The following is a 20756-nucleotide window of genomic DNA, read 5'->3' as shown; positions in this document are numbered from 1 at the left end:
CATGAACAGCCTGAAGGATGGCTCTTTCTCTAGGACAGTTTGACTCAACAAGTATAAGTATTGTTTTATTTGTATGTTGCTTTGTTATGGAATTTTTTGACTTGGCAAGAACACAATGTGGTAATTAAAAAGTTGGTTGGTAAACTTATGGTTTTTGGTCTATATATTTGCTACATATAAGAGCTTGGTTTCTAAGTATAATTTCATAATAAATTCTCTGCTTGTATAGGAAGAAAAACAAATCAAGATGTAAAGGAGTGGTTCTCAACAGAAAGCCACAAGCATATGACAGAAGTTCTATACCATTGTTCTTTGTATTTGAAAATGTCATTAATAGCATGCATACAACTGGAGAAAGAAAAAGCATACTGTATGCATCTGTACAGTCATCTTGGGATCTGTTTATACACCAGTTGAAAGGACTTGCCATTATTGACAGCTGCCTCCCAAACTGCAAGCATTAGTACTACACACAGGTCTTATTTCTGCGGCTCATTTTGCTTCTTAGACCCTCATCCACTCAGCCTTGCCCATAGCAGCTGAAATGCTCATGTTGTTCAGGAAAGTTTGATTGCAATACCTTAGTTTTACAAGTAAATGATGGGTCTCCCTTATTGATGACCTTGAAATACTATCTCATGGTTCAATTATTTTAAGCAAATAAGGAAATAAATAAGGCTACAGGATTGGCATCTATTACGAAATTCTTAAAAAATTAAGTTTATTGTAGAATTCTAATGGGTGGGTTTTTTAAGTAAGTTGTAGAATTAAAACATGAAATAGAATTTGAAGACAGAATGCAGACAGGAGTACAAAATACATGAAAGTAAGTATTCCCACTAGAATTATGCTAGGAAAACCAACACCACAATTCTAGAACTAAGTACTAATGGGATAACTCAAAAGCTTATTCAGCTATTCAGTTCTGCAATTTAAAGTGCACAGTTCAATAGTCTTTGTGGTAGTACCTTAAACACAATGAACTCATCATTTTCCTCATCTATTCTCATCATAGACAGTAACATAGTACTTTCAACCAAATAAATAAAAGTTGGTTTTAAGTAATTATTTCTTTGATGATTTCTGATATTGTCTATAGCTTTTTGTCTCTTTCAATGAAAAATTGCTCTTGAAAATATACACACTAAATTGAAGTCATTTGAATTATCTAGCTACAGTTGTTGTCAGCTGCTGTTGAGTTGGCCCCCATGCAAAATGGAACAAAATGCTGCCAGGTCCTGCACCACCCCCATGATCAAGTGAGGATCAGACCGTTGTGACCCACAGAGTTTTTATTGGCTTATTTTCAGAAATAGGTCTCCAGGCCTTTCTTTCTAGACCATCTTAGTCTGGAAGCTCTGTTGAAACATTTCAGCATCATGGCAACACACAAGTCTCCACCGATAGGCAGGTAGTAGGTTTCCTGCATGGAAGGTGAGAATTCTGCCACTGAGCCATCACTGCCTGCTCTAGCTACAGTGCCTGGCATTAAATTATTTTCATTTTGTGAGATGATATATGCTTTCTATTTACAGAAAAATTAAGACCATAGCCACTGAAAACATTCTATATTTCAAAACTGCTATAATTTCTGTAACTCTAAGAAATTATTTTTGATAATTTAAAATAATAAAAAATGTCATGATTACTTACCAGTTATCATTTATAATTTAAAATATTTTATTGGTCCTATTGCTTAGGACTTCATTATTATGCTTGGCATTCAAAGCTCTCTACAACCTGGGATTTTCCTTACTCAACAAATTTCTTTTCTACCACTGTGTTGTATGAACCAATCTAATCAATATTCTTACTTTCCCATGAATATATTATGCTCATTCTCGTCATCATTCTTTTATTCATACTGTTCCCCAAAACATAACATCCTCTTCTCAGTATCTATCTAAATCCTATCTATTATCACAATCATTCAAGCCATAAACAAACAAAAACCCAATGCCCAAAGAGTCGAGTCCGAGTCATAGTGTATGGCAGAACTGCCCCATAGGGTTTCCAAGGAGTGGCTGGTGGATTCGAGCTACCGGACCTTTTGGTTAGCAGCCTAGCTCTTAACCACTGTGCCACCAGAGGTCTGTTTCAAACCATAGTTCCCATATAATTATTCAATTACTTGTCTAAGTAAATGAAAATGAGGGGCTCATGCGTTCAAATATATAACAGATATATTAAAAATTTAAGTGTAAAAATTGAAGTATAACACAACTAAAATACAGCATATGTAAATATCTAAACAGAACAAAGTTTAAGTATAAAAGCAATGCAAGAATTTATAAGAAAATGGTCATCAGACTTTATAAAAACTTTCATGCATTGAAAAAAGACAAAACTACTGAAAAACCTAAAATGACAAACTGAATACCTATTCAAGAAACTGTAAAGACATCTTTTTAAAACTCCTCTCTCCAAGGACTTCGTAGAACACCTGAAGGCTGTTCATACCCAGGAAAACAGAGGATATTACACTTAAAAAAAACATATCTCCAAAAAGGATTTTCTGTAGGTTTATTTGTAGGGTTTTGCTTCTTTCTATTGCTTAATTCTACTTCCCCTCATTAGGTATTAAATGCCTGGCTTTCATTCATTTATTCAACAGACATTTTTATTGCACCCCAACCACATGCCAGAGATTGTGCTAGGTACTAAACAGATATGGTGCCTTCTATACTCTGTCCTATAGGGTCGCTATGAGTCGGAATCGACTCGACAGCAGTGGGTTTTTTGGTTTGTTACCATAGAACCTTCCATCGCAGACTGTGCTAGGTGAAAAACAGATATGATTTCTTGCATCATGGAACCTAATCCTGTTGGAAACAAAACATTAATCAAGTAATCATACAAACTGTGGTGAGAAAGGTATAGAGCTGTATGACTAAATAAGAGACTTCAACTTGGGGATATGCATTATATATCTGAAAACTAGTTTTATATAGATAACTGATTCAAAGCCTTAAAGAATCAGTTATCTATATAGAAAGATAAGCTCGTGTAACAGCACAGGCTTTTACACCTTACACCTTTTTGCACCTCACGCAGTAAGTCTATTGCATTTGTTAAATTATCTATTTGCATTATAAGTTGAGACTACCCTTATTAACTAGCCTTCTTTATTCAGTGGTGTATCTGAAGCCTGCTTTAGAAAGGTACTTTGATACTTTAGTAAGAAACTTATAAAACAACAATTTAGAAAGAACTCTTACCTAGGTTATAAAGTGATTTCATGATCAATATTGTCATATTTATTAGAATATTATTTAAATATCAAAGGAATAACAAACATTTCTATTTCTTGAAAAGCATTATTTACATAATTTGGGTATTAAAATGTAGAAAGTTATTAAAAAAAATTTTAACTAGCAGTACACATAGGTTGCAAAAAAATATTCATAGTTTTTAAAAGCACATCATTTTTATACCGTATATCCTGGAAGTTTATTTATTACTAATTCGCAAATGTCTTTGCATTGCTTGGAAATATTTAGTGAACCAACTTCATCGCTGTCTTCTTCAAACTGATCTGACGTACTGCTATCCAGGGCATTAAGTTCTAATCCTGACAAATTAGATGGTAGATAAGAACTCACTTGAGATGTCCTCGGTGACTGATTTTTTTCTAAAGCTTTGCAATCAGTTTTTGTTTTAACAGAGATGTCTTGACCCTTCTTTATAACTTTGGAACTATGCATACTATTTTGGTCTATCTGCTTTTCTTTTTCCTCAGTCCAATGTGATGAAGATAAATCACTGGTAGAAATACTAGATGCTTCTTCAAAACTTTTATGCCGAGTCTTTGAAATATGACATCTTTTATATGAGTGTACTGGTGATCCAGCAGAAAAAGGTGGGCTAAGAATAGAACTTTTTTCACTGCTGTTTTTCCTTAAGGACGGTCTTGCTTCACTAGACTTACTTGTATATTGACGTTTTGGATTTTCTGGACTGTCATCACGAGCCTGTAAACTTCTGCTGGTGTCCTCAGTAGTACAGAAATCTTCAGAATAACAAGGACTGGCAAAGTCATCTGAATACTTTAGTTCTGAGATGCTTTCAGAGCAACTATTTTTACTCAGTTTATTTTCACTTATATTAGCAATAAGCACGTCATTATCTGTGGTTTTGACCTGCTTGTTAGTTCTTTCTTTATCAACTACAATTCTGTCAATAATAGCACCTTGTTGGCAAACACATGGACTTTGGACTTTCATCTCCACTTTTCCCTCTAAAATATTTGTCTGAGTAAATTTTTCTGACATAATGGACTTCACAGCACTTATTTCTTCCAATGAACCACTATTGGTTCTATTTTCACTATAATCAACTGTCTTTTTTTCAGTTACAGATTTTAGTTTAGCTTCTTTAGTTCTGCTAGGGTCATCAAAAACCCTGCTAATTTGCCTTGAAGTATCAGTATTATCAGCAAAAGATCCATCTGAATCCAAACACTGATCTTCAGGTAGGCGATGTGATTTCTGAAGTTGTTCTGCACATCTTAACACTTTAACTTTGGATGATGGGATTCTGAGTTTTGCCCCCAACATCTGTGCTTGCATTTTTCTATACTGTTCTCTCTTTTCATGTACTACCAACATATCAGGATTTGTTTGCTTCAAACGAAGTTTCAGTGTATTTGTTATACCATAAAGTAGCCTCCCTTTTGGAACTCGTTTTTGGGGAACAGCACTGTTCTTTTCAAAATATGTACCTTTTTCGAGATTTTCAACTTGATTCTTTCTGTAGTGAAGGCTCACTGACTTTCCCTTTTCCTCCACAGAAAGTTTTTCCTTCTTGGATTCAGATTTACATGTGAATTTGGCAGAAGAGTCTGGTGCCTTATCCTCAGTTCTATATAACCAGGCTAGATGAGGATGTATATCAGCAGGGCTTGCCATGGGCTGGTTGTATAACAAGGACAACTCAACCAACAAAGCATTTAACAAAGGCAGCTGCCTTATAGTATTTATTCTATTTTGTTCTGTTTGAGGGTGACATGTCTTCTGATTACTTGCTGCTATATCCTGAACATGTGTTGGAGAGTCCGTAAGCACCGAAGGGCTCTCATTTGTTGTGGTATTCACTTGTTTTAGAGGACTAATACATGTTGGCGGATTTACAAGCTTTTCTTCTTGAAAAACACCATCCAGTTCCTCAGGCATATTAACTTGTGGCACAAATGTCATTTTACCCCACGTAGGAGGCCTCTTTTCTTGGGTCAAATGAGTGTAATACAGAGGAGGAGGGCAAAATGTATTGGTTTCAATGTCCAATTCTGTGACTTCCTGATTTAAGGGACTATTACATTTCCTACTGCTTGCATTTGAACAAATAACAACAGAGTTGGTTTTGCCCTTCTCCACAGAACCCATGTAATCAAAGCTGGCATCACGGTGGGAAACTATTTCCTTTAAATTCTTCTGTGACTTTGTGAGTTTTAAATTCACCGGGTGCCTATCATCTCCTGAGGTTGGCTGTGCGGTTACCTGCCTTGGCTGCTGTTTTTCCTGCAGGGGTTGGGAACTAACCTCACCGGCCTTCTGCCCCTCTACCTGCTGCAGTCCCCCTCGGGTGGAAGTGATGGGCAGCTCAAGATGACCCAGCAAGCAGCTCCCCAGGTCAGTCAAACGGTAGCCCAGGGCAATGTCCCCAATCCGCTCCCCCATTAGGTTGACCAAAGGGTAGCTTCCTCGATGACCCTGCGAGCAGACGGACGCGGTCGGCCCCAGGACCTTTGAGACTGCAGCGGCCAGCGAGATGCCACAGCTACCCAGGAGCTGCGGGGCGGGCGTTGGGCTCCCGGGATGCAGCTGCAAGAGCAGCGCGTAGAGCGGGGTCCGAAGGAGCAGGCGGTGCAGGGTGGCGGGGTGCAGGCGAAAGAGACAGGACTTGCCGCGACCGAAGCTGACCACGCCGGGCCGGGGTTCCGGGGCCGGAGTGGCGGGGCCGCCAGGAGGGTAAACCAACAACGTGGGGAAGTCCAGCAGGCGGAAGGCTACCGCTGGACAGAGGGAGCCCGATGCCCGGGGCGGCGAGGCCCCCTCCTCCTGCACTGCAACCACGGGCGACGGCAACACACCGGCTTCAAGGCGCACACACTCTACGAGCAGCTCCAGGGAGAACAGCCGCTCTGGCAGCGGCACCGCCATTACTGTTCCCCAGGAGACACCGCTGCGGCCTCCGCAAAGCACGACGCTGAAGCCGTGGTATCGCGAGAGGCAGGGGAAAGAAGCCGCCGGTGCTGTTACCTCGCGAGATTTGAAAGGGCGCGCCCGCGGACGCTGCGGGCTGTTTGTGACTGTCCTTCTAGCGTGTGCGCTGGCTGTCAGTATGCTTAGTGGAAGCCCCGGTCTTCTTCCAGATGTGTATTTACCCAATTGTTTAATGATAATACCGAGGCTATGACTGGCAAAATGCAGGCCTTTTGCGGGGGGCGGGGTTGCGGAGAGTCTTGTTTTTCCAACTGCAGAACCCAGGCAATTTTGGGGGCCAGGGCGTAACTCTCTGTGGGAATATTGAAACTAACTCAAGACTCCCTTCCCCAACCCCAGGCTAAAGAAAATCAGCTGACTGAGGCTGGTTAATTGTGTGTAGTCCGCCTTCTCTCTGGCCGCTGGTCTGCCAAAAAGATGGTGTCACAGCTCTGAGGCAGGCTGGGAGCCTCTGTCTGGTTCACTTAGTTAGCACTGAGGAAAAGAAATCCACACACACAGTGCTTGTGGCCAAATTCTTCCAGCTGAGCAATCACAGTGTATGAGATAGTATTAATGATTCCATTCAATAAAACAAATAGAGATCTTCCTGTGGTATCACAGGTTTTCAGAAAGAGACCTACTCCTCAGTGAGCTAGTCAGCTAGGAAACCAGGCTGAAGCGTGGAGAGCTTTCAGTGCCATAGTACAGAATCTGGACTTTATAATATATAAATTGTTTTCTGTGACCGACTAACGATCATATCAGTGTTTGAAAACGTAGCCGTGGGAGAAATACGGAGAATGTATTTTCCTGATAAGAAACTGAATTCAGAGCAATCTATTAGGAGGCTATTGCAGTGGTCTACAACTCACTGCCCTTGAGTCGATTCCGACACAGAGCGACCCTATAGGACAGAGTAGAACTGCCCCCATGGAGTTTCCAAGGCTGTAAATGTCTATGAGAGCAGACTGCCACATCTTTCTCTCAAAGAGCGGCTGATGGGTTCCAACCACCGCGGACCTTTTGGTTAGCAGCATAAGGCTTTAACCACTGCACCACCAGGGCTCCTTGCAGTGTTCTAGGTTAGGGCTCTAGGTCAGGGGTCAGGGCCAGTGGAGATGAAAAAAAGGAATAGGTAGATGAGGGGCAGGTAGATGATGCATTTGTGATGGCAATATTTTAAAATTTTGTGGCTGGGAGAGAGAATTTATGGGTAGAGAAATTTCTACTGCTGAAGGAGAAAATATTGAGGAGGCACAGATTTGAACAAAAAAAAACTTTGGATTTTGGAGATACAGTTTGAAGAAGGAGCCCTGGTAGGACAGTAGTTAAGCTCTCGCTGCTAACCTGAAGATCGGAGGTTGAACCCACCAGTGCTCCATGGGAGAAAAGACTGCTCTGGTAAAGATTACAGGCTAGGAAGCCCTATGGGGCAGTTCTGCTGTGTCCTACAGGATCCTTATGAGTTGGAATCCTCTTGAAGACACATAACAACAGTTTAAAGTGCCTGCCAGACATTACGTGGATATGTTCAACTTTATCCAGTTTTATAATTTATAGTTCAGTTATATTAATTTGATGCTCCAAAGAGCCTTCTGAAGTTCGAGAGAAATTCACGAGCGAAGGGACTTGGTGCTTTAATGTGGAGACATGTGGGAGAGGTTTCATTGCAATGAAGAAATAGAAGATACTGCTCCTGGCCTTGGGAATCTTACTGTCTAATTGCAGAGGAAACATACATTGACATGCTCAATAGACAGAAGATGCAGAGCAATGAAAAATGACGTAGTCACAATTGTAAAGGAATGAGGTATTGAGTCCGTGTGTGCCAGAGAAGCACAGTAGATAAAATTCCTCATAGAATACGTTCTGTAGTAAGTTTTTGAGTAAGGTTAGTAATATGAAACATTGACACTTGTGTCTCATCTCTGTGGATAGGGAAATAATTGTCCCTCTTTGCTTCTACGATATCTAAGGTTTCTACAGGGATAATTAAATCTCTGCCCAGCTACTCTACATGACTGATATTCTAATATATGAATAGTATTTCATAATTGTAAGTAATAATGAGTGTAACAAGGAAAACTTTTACTGTGACAATTTAAGTTTTTCCACACTCATAGACCACACATAGAGGAGTCACATAGTACAGTGGTTAAAAGCCTAGGTTCTGGAAGCAAACTACATGGTTCAAATCCTGGCTCTGTAACCTTTTGCTAGTTTCTTTGGTGTGAGTCGTTTTCCTCATCTGAAATGTGAGGATGGTTATATTACCTACCTCATAGAACCAATATAAGTATTATGTGAATTAATATTCACGAAACTCTTAGAACAATGCCTGGGACATAGTTAAATACTGGATAAAATAAATATTATTTTATTGATTATTTACTACTTAGCAGACACTTTTCAACTGAGTTTTTAAAAGTACTCAGTTAATACAGATAAATTAATTTATCTGATGTAGGCCTATTATTTTCCATCTATAAAACTTGATATGTTTTTCAGTCTGCCTTTCATGCAGTAGCCAGCTGTTTTATCACAGATAAAGGCAGGGCTAGGCAAGAGACTGTGTACTGATACACATTAGTACTTTAAGATATAAACCTGCTGTACAATGTTAAGAAGTTTGAATTTTATGGACGGCAGTGGGAAGCTCTTTTCGGAAAGGTCTAAATTAGGGTGTTGGCAGCAAGCATGTAGAGAAGGAAATGGATTCAAGAAATATTTAGGAAAGTGATTCTATAGGGCACGACCAGTTAAATGCTCAACTGCTAACCAAAAGGTTGGTGGTTTGAACCCTCCTGGAGGCTCCTTGGGAAGAGAGGCCTGGCAATCTTCTTTCTAAAAGTCATAGCCTTGAAAACCCTATGGAGTGCAGGTCTACTGTGTAACAAACACATGGGTTTACCACGAGTCAGTTTGGTTTTTTGGTTTGATTGGTTGGTTGATTGTGAAGTGTGAGGGAATGGGAATCCCAGTGAAGTCCAGGTTCCTACTCTGAGCAACTAGGTAAATGAAACAAACAGAGAAGCAATTTATTTTTTTTTGTAATTGCTGTTATTGAAGAAGCAGGTGAAGGGAAGCCATGACTGAAGGCTGGGTTTCTGTGTCTGATATGTTGAGTTTGATGTAACTGAGATACATCCAAATGGAAAGATCTAAGTTAGATATGTGAATCTGAAACTTAGAAGAGAAATCTGGGCTGGAAATATAAATTTAGGAGACATCAAGGTACAGCTGACAGTTGATTTCCTTTCATAAGAGCTGAATATTATAACAAATTATATATAATTTCATAAGAGCTGAATATATAACAATATTATAACAAAAACCAAACTCATTGCCATCGAGTTGATTCCGCTTCATAGCGACTCTATAGGGATACTGGTAATTCAACAGAGTCAAATACAAATAGCACAAAAATTTGTATTTGACTCTGTTGAATTACCAGTATCCCTATAGAGTCGCTATGAAGTGGAATCAACTCGATGGCAATGAGTTTGGTTTTTGGTTTTTTTTTCTACCTTTTCTGGGGGAATAACTTTAGGGTGAAAAGAAGCAAATGAAACTAGCATCATTAACAAAGGTAGCGCAGCTACAGGATATGATAGGACTTTAACAATTTGGGGAGGAAGCAACAACTGAATTGGTAAAACTGGTATCTTTAGAAGCAGACCCATGTATGGTGTCATAAGGGCCTTGGAAAATTTGGCCTTGATCTGGGCTGATGTCTCTACCCAAAGAGATGGATCCAAAAGGTGGGCCGTTGTAGGAGTTGTAAGAAAATGGCAGGAGTGAAGTCAGGTCAGAGCAGCATCACATTCTGAGTGGTTGGTCTAATTTGGAGTAGAAGTGCAGGTATATGGGAAAACGTGAACTCCTGAGGAGCAGTGCTGGTTGTCAAAAGCCAGACAGCTGTCATGGCTCCAACCTAGTGGACTTCAGTTCAGAAAATGGAACCAAATTTAGGAAAGAAGCTAAAGTGCTGTTGAGGGAAGGGAGGCAGCCATCCAGTTGTAGGGACAGAACACACACTAATTAGGAGCAGTCTGTGGCTCAGTGGCCATGAAATTGTTCAGATTTAGCCTAGAAGTACCAAATACTAAGTCCAGGCCCCACTAATGAGGCATCTGGCTGACTATAGACTTCCTGGCTTAGGGTTAGCTGTAGAACCAGATATACCCATTACTGTCGAGTTGATCCCAACTCATAACAAACTTATAGGACAGAGTAGAACTGCCCCATAGGGTTTTCAAGGCTCTAATCTTTACGGAAGCAGACTGCCATATCTTTCTCTGGTGGACCCTCTGGTGGATTTGAACCACTCACTTTTCACTTAGTAACTGAGTGCTTAACCACTGTACCACCAGGGCTCCTAGAATCAGGTATAACCCCTTGCTGTTGAGTCAATTCTGACTCATAGCAACCCTATAGAACAGAGTAGAACTGCCCCATAGGGTTTCCAAGGAGCGCCTGGTGGATTCAAACTGCCGACCTTTTGGTTAGCAGCTGTAGCACTTAACCAATCCGCTACCAGGGTTTCCAGAATGAGGTATAACCACCTATAATTGACAGAGACTAAGGTGGTCTGGAGACGGTTCTCTAAAGCAGAGTAAAGAAAGGACTGTTTGGAGTTAACTGGGGGGAAATAGAATCCAACATCCCTTATTTAAGAATAATATTTTACACTGGTGCCTCATTTTCACCATCTGAAAGAATAGAATGAAAAAGCAGAAGATATAATTAAAGAACTAAAACAAAGGATAATTCTGAAAAAATATATATATATAATGCAACTCGCAATCTAAAAAAAAGAAATGTAAAAAAATTTTTTTTTTTTTTTATGTAAAAAAGCCAAGTTAAATAAACCCTTTTCCTTTTACCATAGTTAAAAACCCCTAGCAAATACTTGTGTGGCACGGAAGGTCTGAGAATAGAAAAATGCCCTGTCCCAAGACCTGATTAGAGGTTCCTAAAATCTGAGCTGTATTTCCCCTTCTCTCCTGACTTGGGTACCAATGGACTTCACACAATATAAACACTGTAAACAACTGGAACTTCTGGAACATTCACCGTGACGTAGTCTTTTATTGGTGGAGATGGCATAACTAGCCTCAGCATAAGTGTCCGACGTGTGAGTGTGGATCTATTTTTCTTTGTTTCCAGTCTTTTCATCCCTTCTGTTCCTAAATTTCAGGATAGGAAATTTAGGAGGGATAATAATTTTTCCATATGCTGTCATTAAATAAGGCAGAGAGTTATGATCAGAATTATGAATACCATTTCCCATATCATAGACATGAAATAGCTGTTGTAAATAAGCCCAAAGAACCTAAACAAACTGTACAGTGGTACCAAGGCTCTATGTTGCATTTTCGGTTTATTTTAAACTTGTCAGAGCATAATATCAGATTTTCATTCACTTAAGAAGAAGAAAGAATAGGTTGGGGGTGCAGAGGGTGGTGAAGGAAGAAGATGGAGGTTGGAGAGTAAGTAAAAGACCTACTAAACTGTTTGTTGTCATGTCGATTCCAACTCATAGCAACCCTACAGGACAGAGTAAAACTGCCCCATAGGGTTTCTAAGGCTGTAATCTTTGTAGAAGTAGATTGCCACATCTTTCTGCTGCACAGCAGCTGATGGGTTCAAACCGCTGACCTTTTGGTTAGCAGCCAAGCACTTGAACCACTGCACCACCAGGGCTCCTTAAAGAACTACTGCTTATGACTAAAGGGAAAGAGTAAGCTAAGCCATACTGTGATGAATCTCTGTGCCAGAAAGGATGGGAAAAGAGAAATCATGCAGCATCTTAAGGCATGGAAAAGATGGGTTCATTAATAAGCTAAATGATATGTAAGACAGATAGGAGTGGTTTAGTGAAAATTATGGAACTGCCATTGGCAAATAGAAATGTTACATAATGGAATCAACATAGGCTTTGAAGTCAAGCAGTCTTGGATTAAAATATCAGCTTCTCAATTAACTAACTCTGAGACAAGTTCATCAACTCTAGGAAGTTTCCTTATAGAATATTGCATAGATTCTCAAAATGTTGTATGCATGTTAAAACGCGAATTATTGGGTCCCACTTTCAGAGGTTTTGGCTTACTAGGTCTGTGGTAGGGCTGAATAATACAGGTTTTAAACTACTAGCTCTTCAGATGATTCTGGTGCAGTAAGTCCCTGGACTATTCTTTGAGAAATATCACCATAGTGAATGACACACTGCAGATGCTTGAAATTTTATGGTTGTTAAATTCCTGTTTGTGAAACTCGCATCAGGTAGAATGGTATTATGTATGATCACGCCAGTAGAAGAGCATTCGAGATTTATGTGCTATGTAGTCATAGCTCCCTCTTTCACCCCTTCCATGTGAAACAGAGGAAATGCAATGTGTGACCTTTAACAATGAAGCATGTCCCTCAATATGCCTCTCATGCCAAGAGATGCCAATGGAGAAGCAACAGCAGCAGGAAGACAGTGACAAGCTCCCATCAAGTACTCAGATTGCAGAAAACTCTCTCAATAGACTAAACCTTGCCTACCAAGACATCAAAGCCATTTTTCTGATCTAGGGAAGACTAGTGATAGGTTCCTTGGACAGTGTACCCTCCTGCTCTCAGTTATGGGGGAGAGGCAAAAGAGATAACTAAACTAGTGAATTCTTCTTTCTTTCTCACAGAAATAAAAACTGTTAGGTGTTTTAGCCTAGGCCATTGTCATGGACTGAATTATGTCCCCCCCAAAAAATGTGTGTATTAATTTGGCTGGGTGTTATGTGATTTTCCTATATGTTGTAAACGCTGCCGCTATAATGTTAATGAGGGAGGATGGGTGGGAGTTGTGTTAGTGAGGCAGGACTCAATCTACAAGATTGGATTTTGTCTTGAGGCAATCTCTTGAGATATAAAAAAAAAGAAGCAAGCAGAGAGACAGGGGGAACCTCATACCACCAAGAAAGCAGTGCCAGGAGCAGAGTGCATCCTTTGGACCCAGGGTTCCTGCGCAAAGAAGCTCCTAGTCCAGGGGAAGATTGATGAGAAGGCTGACAGAGAGAGAAAGCCTTCCCCTGGAGCTGACACCCTGCATTTGGACTTTTTTCCTACTTTACTGTGAAGAAATAAACTTCTCTTTGTTAAAGCCATCCACTTGTGATATTTCTATTATAGCAGCAGTAGATGACTAAGACAGCCATGTTGTCAAGACTAATGTGAACTGATCCATTTAATGGCGTTCAGTCTTAAATTGGGTTTAGTTTTAATGACTACCCATATGATTTAGAGATTTCCAAAAGATAACTAGCTTCTGCTTTCATAATAGTAAGAAACCTCTTGGATTAAAATCAACATATATCTAATTCCCAAAATGTGAAGATTAATCCCCACTTTCTAACTTCTTAGTTCTGACAACAGTGGTCAACACAGCACCCTCCCTCTCTGCCCCTAGCCACCTGGAGCTAGGTCAGAGGTCACAAGTTAAAAGGATACTATCCTTCAGACTCTCAAATACTTGCCACTACCACTTCAGGATGCTAGCTGCAAGCTTGGCCCCCCCCCCCCAGGCTTCCCCACTTTAACCTGCTTGCTCCCATTACTCCTTTGGGTTCGATAATTTGCTGGAATGACTCACAGAACTCACAGAAAGTACTATATTTATGATTACAGATTTATTACAGCAAAAGGATACAAATCAGGATCACCATAAGGAAAAGATGCATGGGTGAGGTCTGGGAGGAAAGATAGTATGTCACCCTCCCATGACCAACCAGGAAGCTCTTGGAGCATCTGTGTTCAGTGCCTTATTGGCATCAATCATTACATGATCATGATTGAGGCCTCATTACATATGCATGATAAGTTAAATGTGCCTTCTGAGGTTAGTTGATATTGGGCTACCAGGTGATTTGTCTGGTCTGACCAGTCCCCGCTCATTAGCGCGAATCCTTCAGTGTGGCAGTAAAGGCACCCTAATTACTCAGGAAATTTCAAGGATTATCTCTCAGGAACCAAGGGCAAAGCCAAACTGGGTTTTTTTTGGTAAGGTGATTCATTACCACACAGATGTCTATCTTTTGAAATCTGGAAAATGAACAAAAGTTCAAGCCGTAGGCTTCAGTAGGCTCTGACCATAAATTGGAGCTATGTATATGCTATAGTAACTACAGAGAGCTACCAGTTTAGTCTTACCTATTACATGTGCTTGGCACTGCACTACATCCTTTACAGGTTCTCTTTATTTAATCCTCATGGCAACCCCATGAAATGATTGGTATACACATAATGAAACTAAGACTCGAAGAGGTTGAATAATGTACACAAATCTACATACCAGGTAACTGCTGAAGCTGGCATTAAAATTTAGTTCTGCCTGATTTAAGAAAACAAACCAAAAAAAATCTTGTGTTGAATCCACTAAATTCCTTTAGCTTAGTTCTGCTGAGCCCAAGGAGAGTATTAGTATGTAGGAAACTGACAATATCCAATTGGAAAATGTATTTTGGGGTACAGAGGAACAAGTTAAATAATATTACAAGGAAGCAAATAAATCTAGAACATGGCACATTCTGTAAGAAAACTGATCCAGTTTTAACAAGTCAACAGCACAGAAAAAGGGGAGAGGGAAAGGGGGAGTTTCTCCAAATTAATGCCTTAAGAGACGTAACAACCAAATGTAATGTGTGGACCTTCTTTGGATTATGACTGAAACAAACCATTTAAAAAATGGCTTGTTCGAGACAATAGGGACAATTTGATTATAAACTGGTATTCAAAAAAAAAAGCAGTTGCCATCAAGTTAACTTGATTCGGACTCATGGTGACCCCATATGTTTCATAGTGCTCCATGTGGTTTTTAAGGCTGTGACCTTTTGAAAGCGAATTGCCAGTCCTTTCTTCCAAGGTGCCTCTGGGTGGGTTCAAACTGCCAACCTTTTGGTTAGTTGCAGAGCACTTAACTGTTTGCTTAGATAATACAAAGAATTGTTGTTAAGGTTAAGTATGTTAATCTCATTAGGATTATTTAAGAAAATGTCCATGTATACAAGAGATGCAAACTAATGTAATAGGTATGAAATGACAATGCCGGTAACTGGCTTTATAATAACCCAGAAAGAAAAAATAATAAAACAAAACAAAACCATGAAATAGGTAAAGCAAATGTGACAAAACCTTGATGCTTATCAGATGTATCAATGGGGAGATCATTGTGTTATTTTTTATACTTTCATGTATGCTTGAGCCATGTCATAATAAGGTATATTAACATATTTTGTTTCATGAGTTTCTCTCCAGATCAGCCGTAACAGCCTATGAACCTGTAGCATACCTGGAGGACAGTACTGTTGTTTATCAGTACTGTAGAAACTAACCATCATGTTTCCCAGGGAAACTTCTTTTCCTTTGTGGAGTGGTGATTTTCAGGACTCCCCAGCGCTAAGTTCTGATGGCTCTCCAAGTCACCACTTAATATAAAGTGTATTTGTAAGTAGGTCATATGTAAATAGCATTTCTTCTATTTCTGGATCTTAAAGGCCAAGCGTATTTGGAATTCCTTTTGACCTTGCCTCATTTCTCAATGCCAGCCTCTTAAAGAGGAAGAGAGTCAATTTTGCAGAGCTCCAGCAACAGGAAACCCCCTGTATACCTCCCTCCTGTATGCATGTGTTTTCTTTTAATTTACTCCCCTAACTCCCTACCAGCAATTTTAGAGTAGCAGATACAATTTACATTTAAAACAGCTTCTTTTTCCTTAAAATACACATGTGTTTATGATGCCTTGAACTGTAACTTCAAAAGGGAAATTTGGCTCAGTAGGCACCATGTTTTATGTATCTTTTGATAAAATGCTAAGTATACAGTGACATATTTCCAAATTTTAAATAAGAATAAATAGCATGAAATAATTTATTCTTTGGCAATACAGGAACCTCCAAGACCAGCTCCCAACCAACCTGCCCACCTTTATTTCTACCACCCAAACTGAACCATTTACTCTTCCCTGTTCATACACGATGTTTGTCTATGTCATACGTAAAAAAAAAAAAAAAATTGCCATCAAGCAGATTCTGACTGATAGGGACCCCACAGGACAGAGTAGAACTACCACGTAGGTTTTCTAAGGAGCGGCTGGAGAATTTGAACTGCTGACTTTTCGGTTAGCAGCCTAGCTCTTAACCACTGTACCACCAAGGCTCCATATTATACATAGTGCTGGTATTTATGGTTTACATGCCCTTCCCTCCACCCAGAATACCCTTTCCTTACTTCCCACAGGTCTCAAGCTCTCTCTTTTTAAAGTCTAACTGGAATGCTATGTTCTTTTGAAATTTTTTATTGATAGCCGTGACTGAAAGTTATCTTTATTTTCCCATTGCACTTAGTTAACATGGGCGCTGGGACATATAGGTCCCGGTTATATTTTCAGCCCCCGGAGGTTTATTGGCAAGCATCTGAGCCACTTTAATACCCTCTGGCATCGTGGCAGATACTGGGACAACTGCCTTAAAAAAAGAAGTTGGTCTGCACCACACTTGAGTGTTATTTTGGGGGTGAAAACAGTTTGTGATATGCACTTCCTGGGCCATGGTACCCATATGTACAGTGTTTATGATATACTTCAAGGAACATGGTACCAATATGGGCCACTCTAAATCAAACTAATAACAATTACATGCAGCAAGTGCAATGTTTATTAAGTATTTTGTGTATTTTTGAAAAGTTGAGTAGGATTGTTTATGGCTCAGGTGTAACCAGGAAGTGTGTGACCCACTTCCTGGGCCATGGTACCAATATGCACCACATCTGAGATATACTTCATGGAACATGGTACCAATATGGCCCACTGGCAATTGCCACCCCGTTTTTTTCAAATAATAAAAACTACCAACAAATAATGATTCAGCATCCATTCCATTAATGAAAAAACATGGCATCACCAAAAAATACCCAAAATAAAATAATTCACCCATTTAATCTCTTTTGTGTATCTTTTCTGTCTCGGATTATTATTACCACACACCTGTGTTACTGCCCCTTCTAGTCTGTAAGATCCTTGGAAAGAGGAATGTCATTTCTTTTATTTTTGCATGCCTTTTTTAGAGCAATTAACAAATTAACTTGCTTCTATACATATGTTATGCATTTGTGTATATTTGATGAATTAATAAATGAAGAGTATATCGCCTTATATCACCTTCTTGTGTAGAGCACAAAGTCTGGAAATACCTTAAGCTAAAAACTTATAAAGCAAGTATATTTAAAAGAAAGGTCTGATGCCTCCCAATTTGTAGTGATCTTCTTTGTGGAGAATAGTGTTCATAGAAACCAAGGAGAACCTCAGAATGTTTGGGCCCTTTCAAAGAGACCCTACTGGGTTCAATTTGCCTTAGATTCTGAAGTTATGGTTGACTACATCCAAGGCCTTAGGTAGTTAGATTAAACAGGATTAAGGGCTCTTCTTTCCATGCTAATTTTATGATATGTGGGGCTTCTCTGCAGGTGTCCTTTTTGTTCAGGCACAGGGTGTGAACATTCTCTGAAGACTGTTCAGTGCCCAGCAGACAGCAGGAGGGACTGGACCCCTGTTGAAGCCACAGCTGAGATTGTAAATGATACCAGGGGACTGTGTGCTGTGCTTTCTTTTAAAAGATTATTCTTAATGCTTCAGCCTTTGAAGGAATCTATAACCCAGCCCAGCAAAATATAGAACTCCAAGTTCGCTTAGCTTAGGTTTTCTTAAATCATTCTTTCCTCTCTTTGAAATGTCATCTTTCTGGTTTCTCTGCTTCCTACCTATATAGCCCGGCATATTGGGGCAGTACTAGTTGCTACTCAACTCACCCACCACATGTTGTCAATTTGTCATACTGTGGTGGCTTATGTGTTGCTATGATGCTGGAAGCCCTGCTAACATTTTTTCAAATACCAATAGAGTCACTCATGATGGACAGGTTTCAGCAGAGCTTCCGATTAAGATAGACTAGAAAGAAGGGCCTGGTGATCTACTTCTAAAAATTAACCAGTGAAATCGATATGGATCACAACAGAATATTGTCCCATATAGTGCTGGAAGATGAGCCCCTTAGGTTAGAACACACTACACAGTGGCTGCGACAATAGACTAAAACATGCCAATGCTCTTGAAGACGGCACAGGACCAGGCACCATTTCATTCTGTTGTGCATGACAATGCCATGAGTCAGAGCCAATTCAATGACAAACAACAATAACAACTCAACTCACACGTCTCCCAAGCCCACATAAAGGGGCATGATCAGAGAAAAGGAAGATGAGTAGTGGAAGACCCTAGTAGCATTGGCTATGGTGATTCTTTTGTATCCAAGAATGAATCTAATGAGTCACCTAAACAAGGTGTTTTTCAAACACATCCAAAGAGCTTCTCTCATCAGCTTCATAGCCAGAAACATGGCTGTACCAATAGACCAGTGATTCTTTGATATTCCCCCTGTGTGAAATTGTCACATAGGCAGGACACACGAGCCCTCCCATCTTCCCCATCCCTACAGCACATACCACCCTCTTGCTACTCCTGGCCTGCTAGATCACCGCCCCCCTCCATCCACATTGCTCTTCCATGCCTGCCTTTGTTTTTTCCTGTTTCTCTTTGCCCCACTCATAGCTCATTTGTCCTGCTAACCTCTTCGGATTCTTTTAGATAACTAAGAATTAATTCTTCAGTATTCATGTATGATGAGTGCTAATCCACTCAAATATCAATTAGAATAATTTTTAATAAGGGTTTTTTAAAATACTTATTCCAAAAAGGGAGTCCTGGTGTTGCAGTGGTTAAGAGCTATGGCTGCTAGCGAAAAAGGTCAGCAGTTGGAACCCACCAGCCACTCCTTGGAAACCCTATGGGGCGGTCCTACTCAGTTCTATAAGGTTGCTATGAGTTGCAATCGACTTGACAGCAATGGGTTTGGTTTGGGTTTTCTTTTTTTTTTTTAATTTTAATTCCAAAAGGAGTAACTAGTTTGAGAATTTCAATTACCAGGAAAGGCACTGGAAAATGTATTCCCTTTCTCACTCTGAAATTGCATATTTTTTGCTGTTATTAGCTGCCACCAAGTCATCTTTTGGACTCATGCCAACCCCGTGTGTTACCAAGTAGAACTGCTCCATAGGGTTTTCTTGGCTGTAATCTTTATAGAAGCAGATCACCAGGCCTTTTTTCAGAGGAGCTCCTGGGAGGGCTCGAACCTCCAACCTTCAGGTTACCAAAAACCAAACCAAACCCACTGCCATCGAGTTGATTCCGACTCATAGCGACCCTATAATACTGGTTAAGCGCTACGGCTGCTAATCAAGAGGTCAGCAGTTCAAAACTGCCAGGCACTCCTTGGAAACTCTATGGACCAGTTCTACTCTGTTTTATAGGGTCGTTTTATGAGCTATGAGTTCAGGTTACCAGCCAATCCTAAATCACTTGTGCCACCCAGGCTGCTTACTTTGTTAATGAATACTTACCTTATCCTCCAAACCTAGAAAAATGCTGTTGTTTTGATTTTTTATCACAATTTTCTAGGAAATTTCTATAACCCCTTATTGCGGACTTGGTTTCCAATAAAATGTGTCTCTATGAAAACATTTATTGTAAGTTTGTATTGTAATATAGATTTTTCAGGAAGAGAAACTTAATTTTTTTAGGTAACTTATTGATTCCTAAAGCCTTTTTACCTAAAAGCCACTAACTCGCTGAATTTGTACTAGGGGGAGAGAAATATAATTTCTGGATCTTTCTCTTCCCAAATTTTATCAACCCAGTTACTAAATAAAATACTGGATACTTAACTGAATACAACCACAAGGCCTGGGTCCTTTCTATATCGTTGCTTCTCTCAAATCCATAAGCACCTTGTGTTGTAGGGTAATAACGCCACAAAGTTTAGTAAAGCAAAAAGAAAGTTTTATCCGGCATATATTCAAAAAGGCAAAAGTGGGAAATGGATAAGCATGTTGCTAGAGCCATGTCTGCCTGAGTCTAAGGAGATTACAGAATAGACAAGAATGGGAAAACAGATAAGCACACTACCCCAGTCATGTCTATCCAAGTCTAAGGAATACTAGAGAATAAGCAAGAATGGGAAAACGGACAAGAATGCCGCCCCAGCCATGTCAGCCCGAGTCCAAGGAACATTACAGAATCATAGGTATGTATTAACATTACAGAATGGATAGAATCATTGAAAACTCCCCCTTTTCACAGATTGGCTAGAAATTGTGATATTGTGATTTTCAGTCATCTTTCTTAACAATCATTGGTTCAGGTTTCAGTAATGACAGTCGGGGTGTCTTCATTGGATCAGTATATTTTCTATTCACTAAATGCTAATAGAAAAAGATAAGAGTGGAAAGTCTTTTGTGTTCTGTTTTATATGAAAAAGGTTCCCTAAAAGGTATTTTTCTTCCCTAAAAGATAGTTTCCAAGATTGTCCTATCTATCCTCCGTATCTCAGGGCCCAGTTGCTGTCTGGGCCCCGCTCCAGCTAGGTCACATTCTCTATGCTCAAGGACAGAGAATGATTCCAATAT

At 39.8% G+C, this 20756-nt stretch overlaps 1 protein-coding gene across 1 annotated transcript; it reads right to left on the bottom strand.

Moving 5' to 3' along the window:
* Positions 1–359: 359 nt before the first annotated feature.
* On the bottom strand, positions 360–6197 carry MAP10 (microtubule associated protein 10). Its single transcript, XM_010591014.3, has one exon. It carries the CDS (start codon positions 6156–6158, stop codon positions 3429–3431), a length of 2730 nt encoding a protein of 909 aa, XP_010589316.2. The 5' UTR covers positions 6159–6197; the 3' UTR covers positions 360–3428.
* Positions 6198–20756: the final 14559 nt, after the last annotated feature.

This window comes from Loxodonta africana, chromosome 25, assembly GCF_030014295.1.
Source record: "Loxodonta africana isolate mLoxAfr1 chromosome 25, mLoxAfr1.hap2, whole genome shotgun sequence".
NCBI lineage: Eukaryota > Metazoa > Chordata > Mammalia > Proboscidea > Elephantidae > Loxodonta > Loxodonta africana.
The sequence above is the reverse complement of the archived record's forward strand: the minus strand, read 5'-3'. Positions and strand labels throughout refer to the sequence as shown.

Excerpts from the sequence above, each read along its gene's own strand:
- MAP10 (XM_010591014.3), bottom strand. The coding sequence starts at position 6,158 with ATGGCGGTGCCGCTGCCAGAGCGGCTGTTCTCCCTGGAGCTGCTCGTA.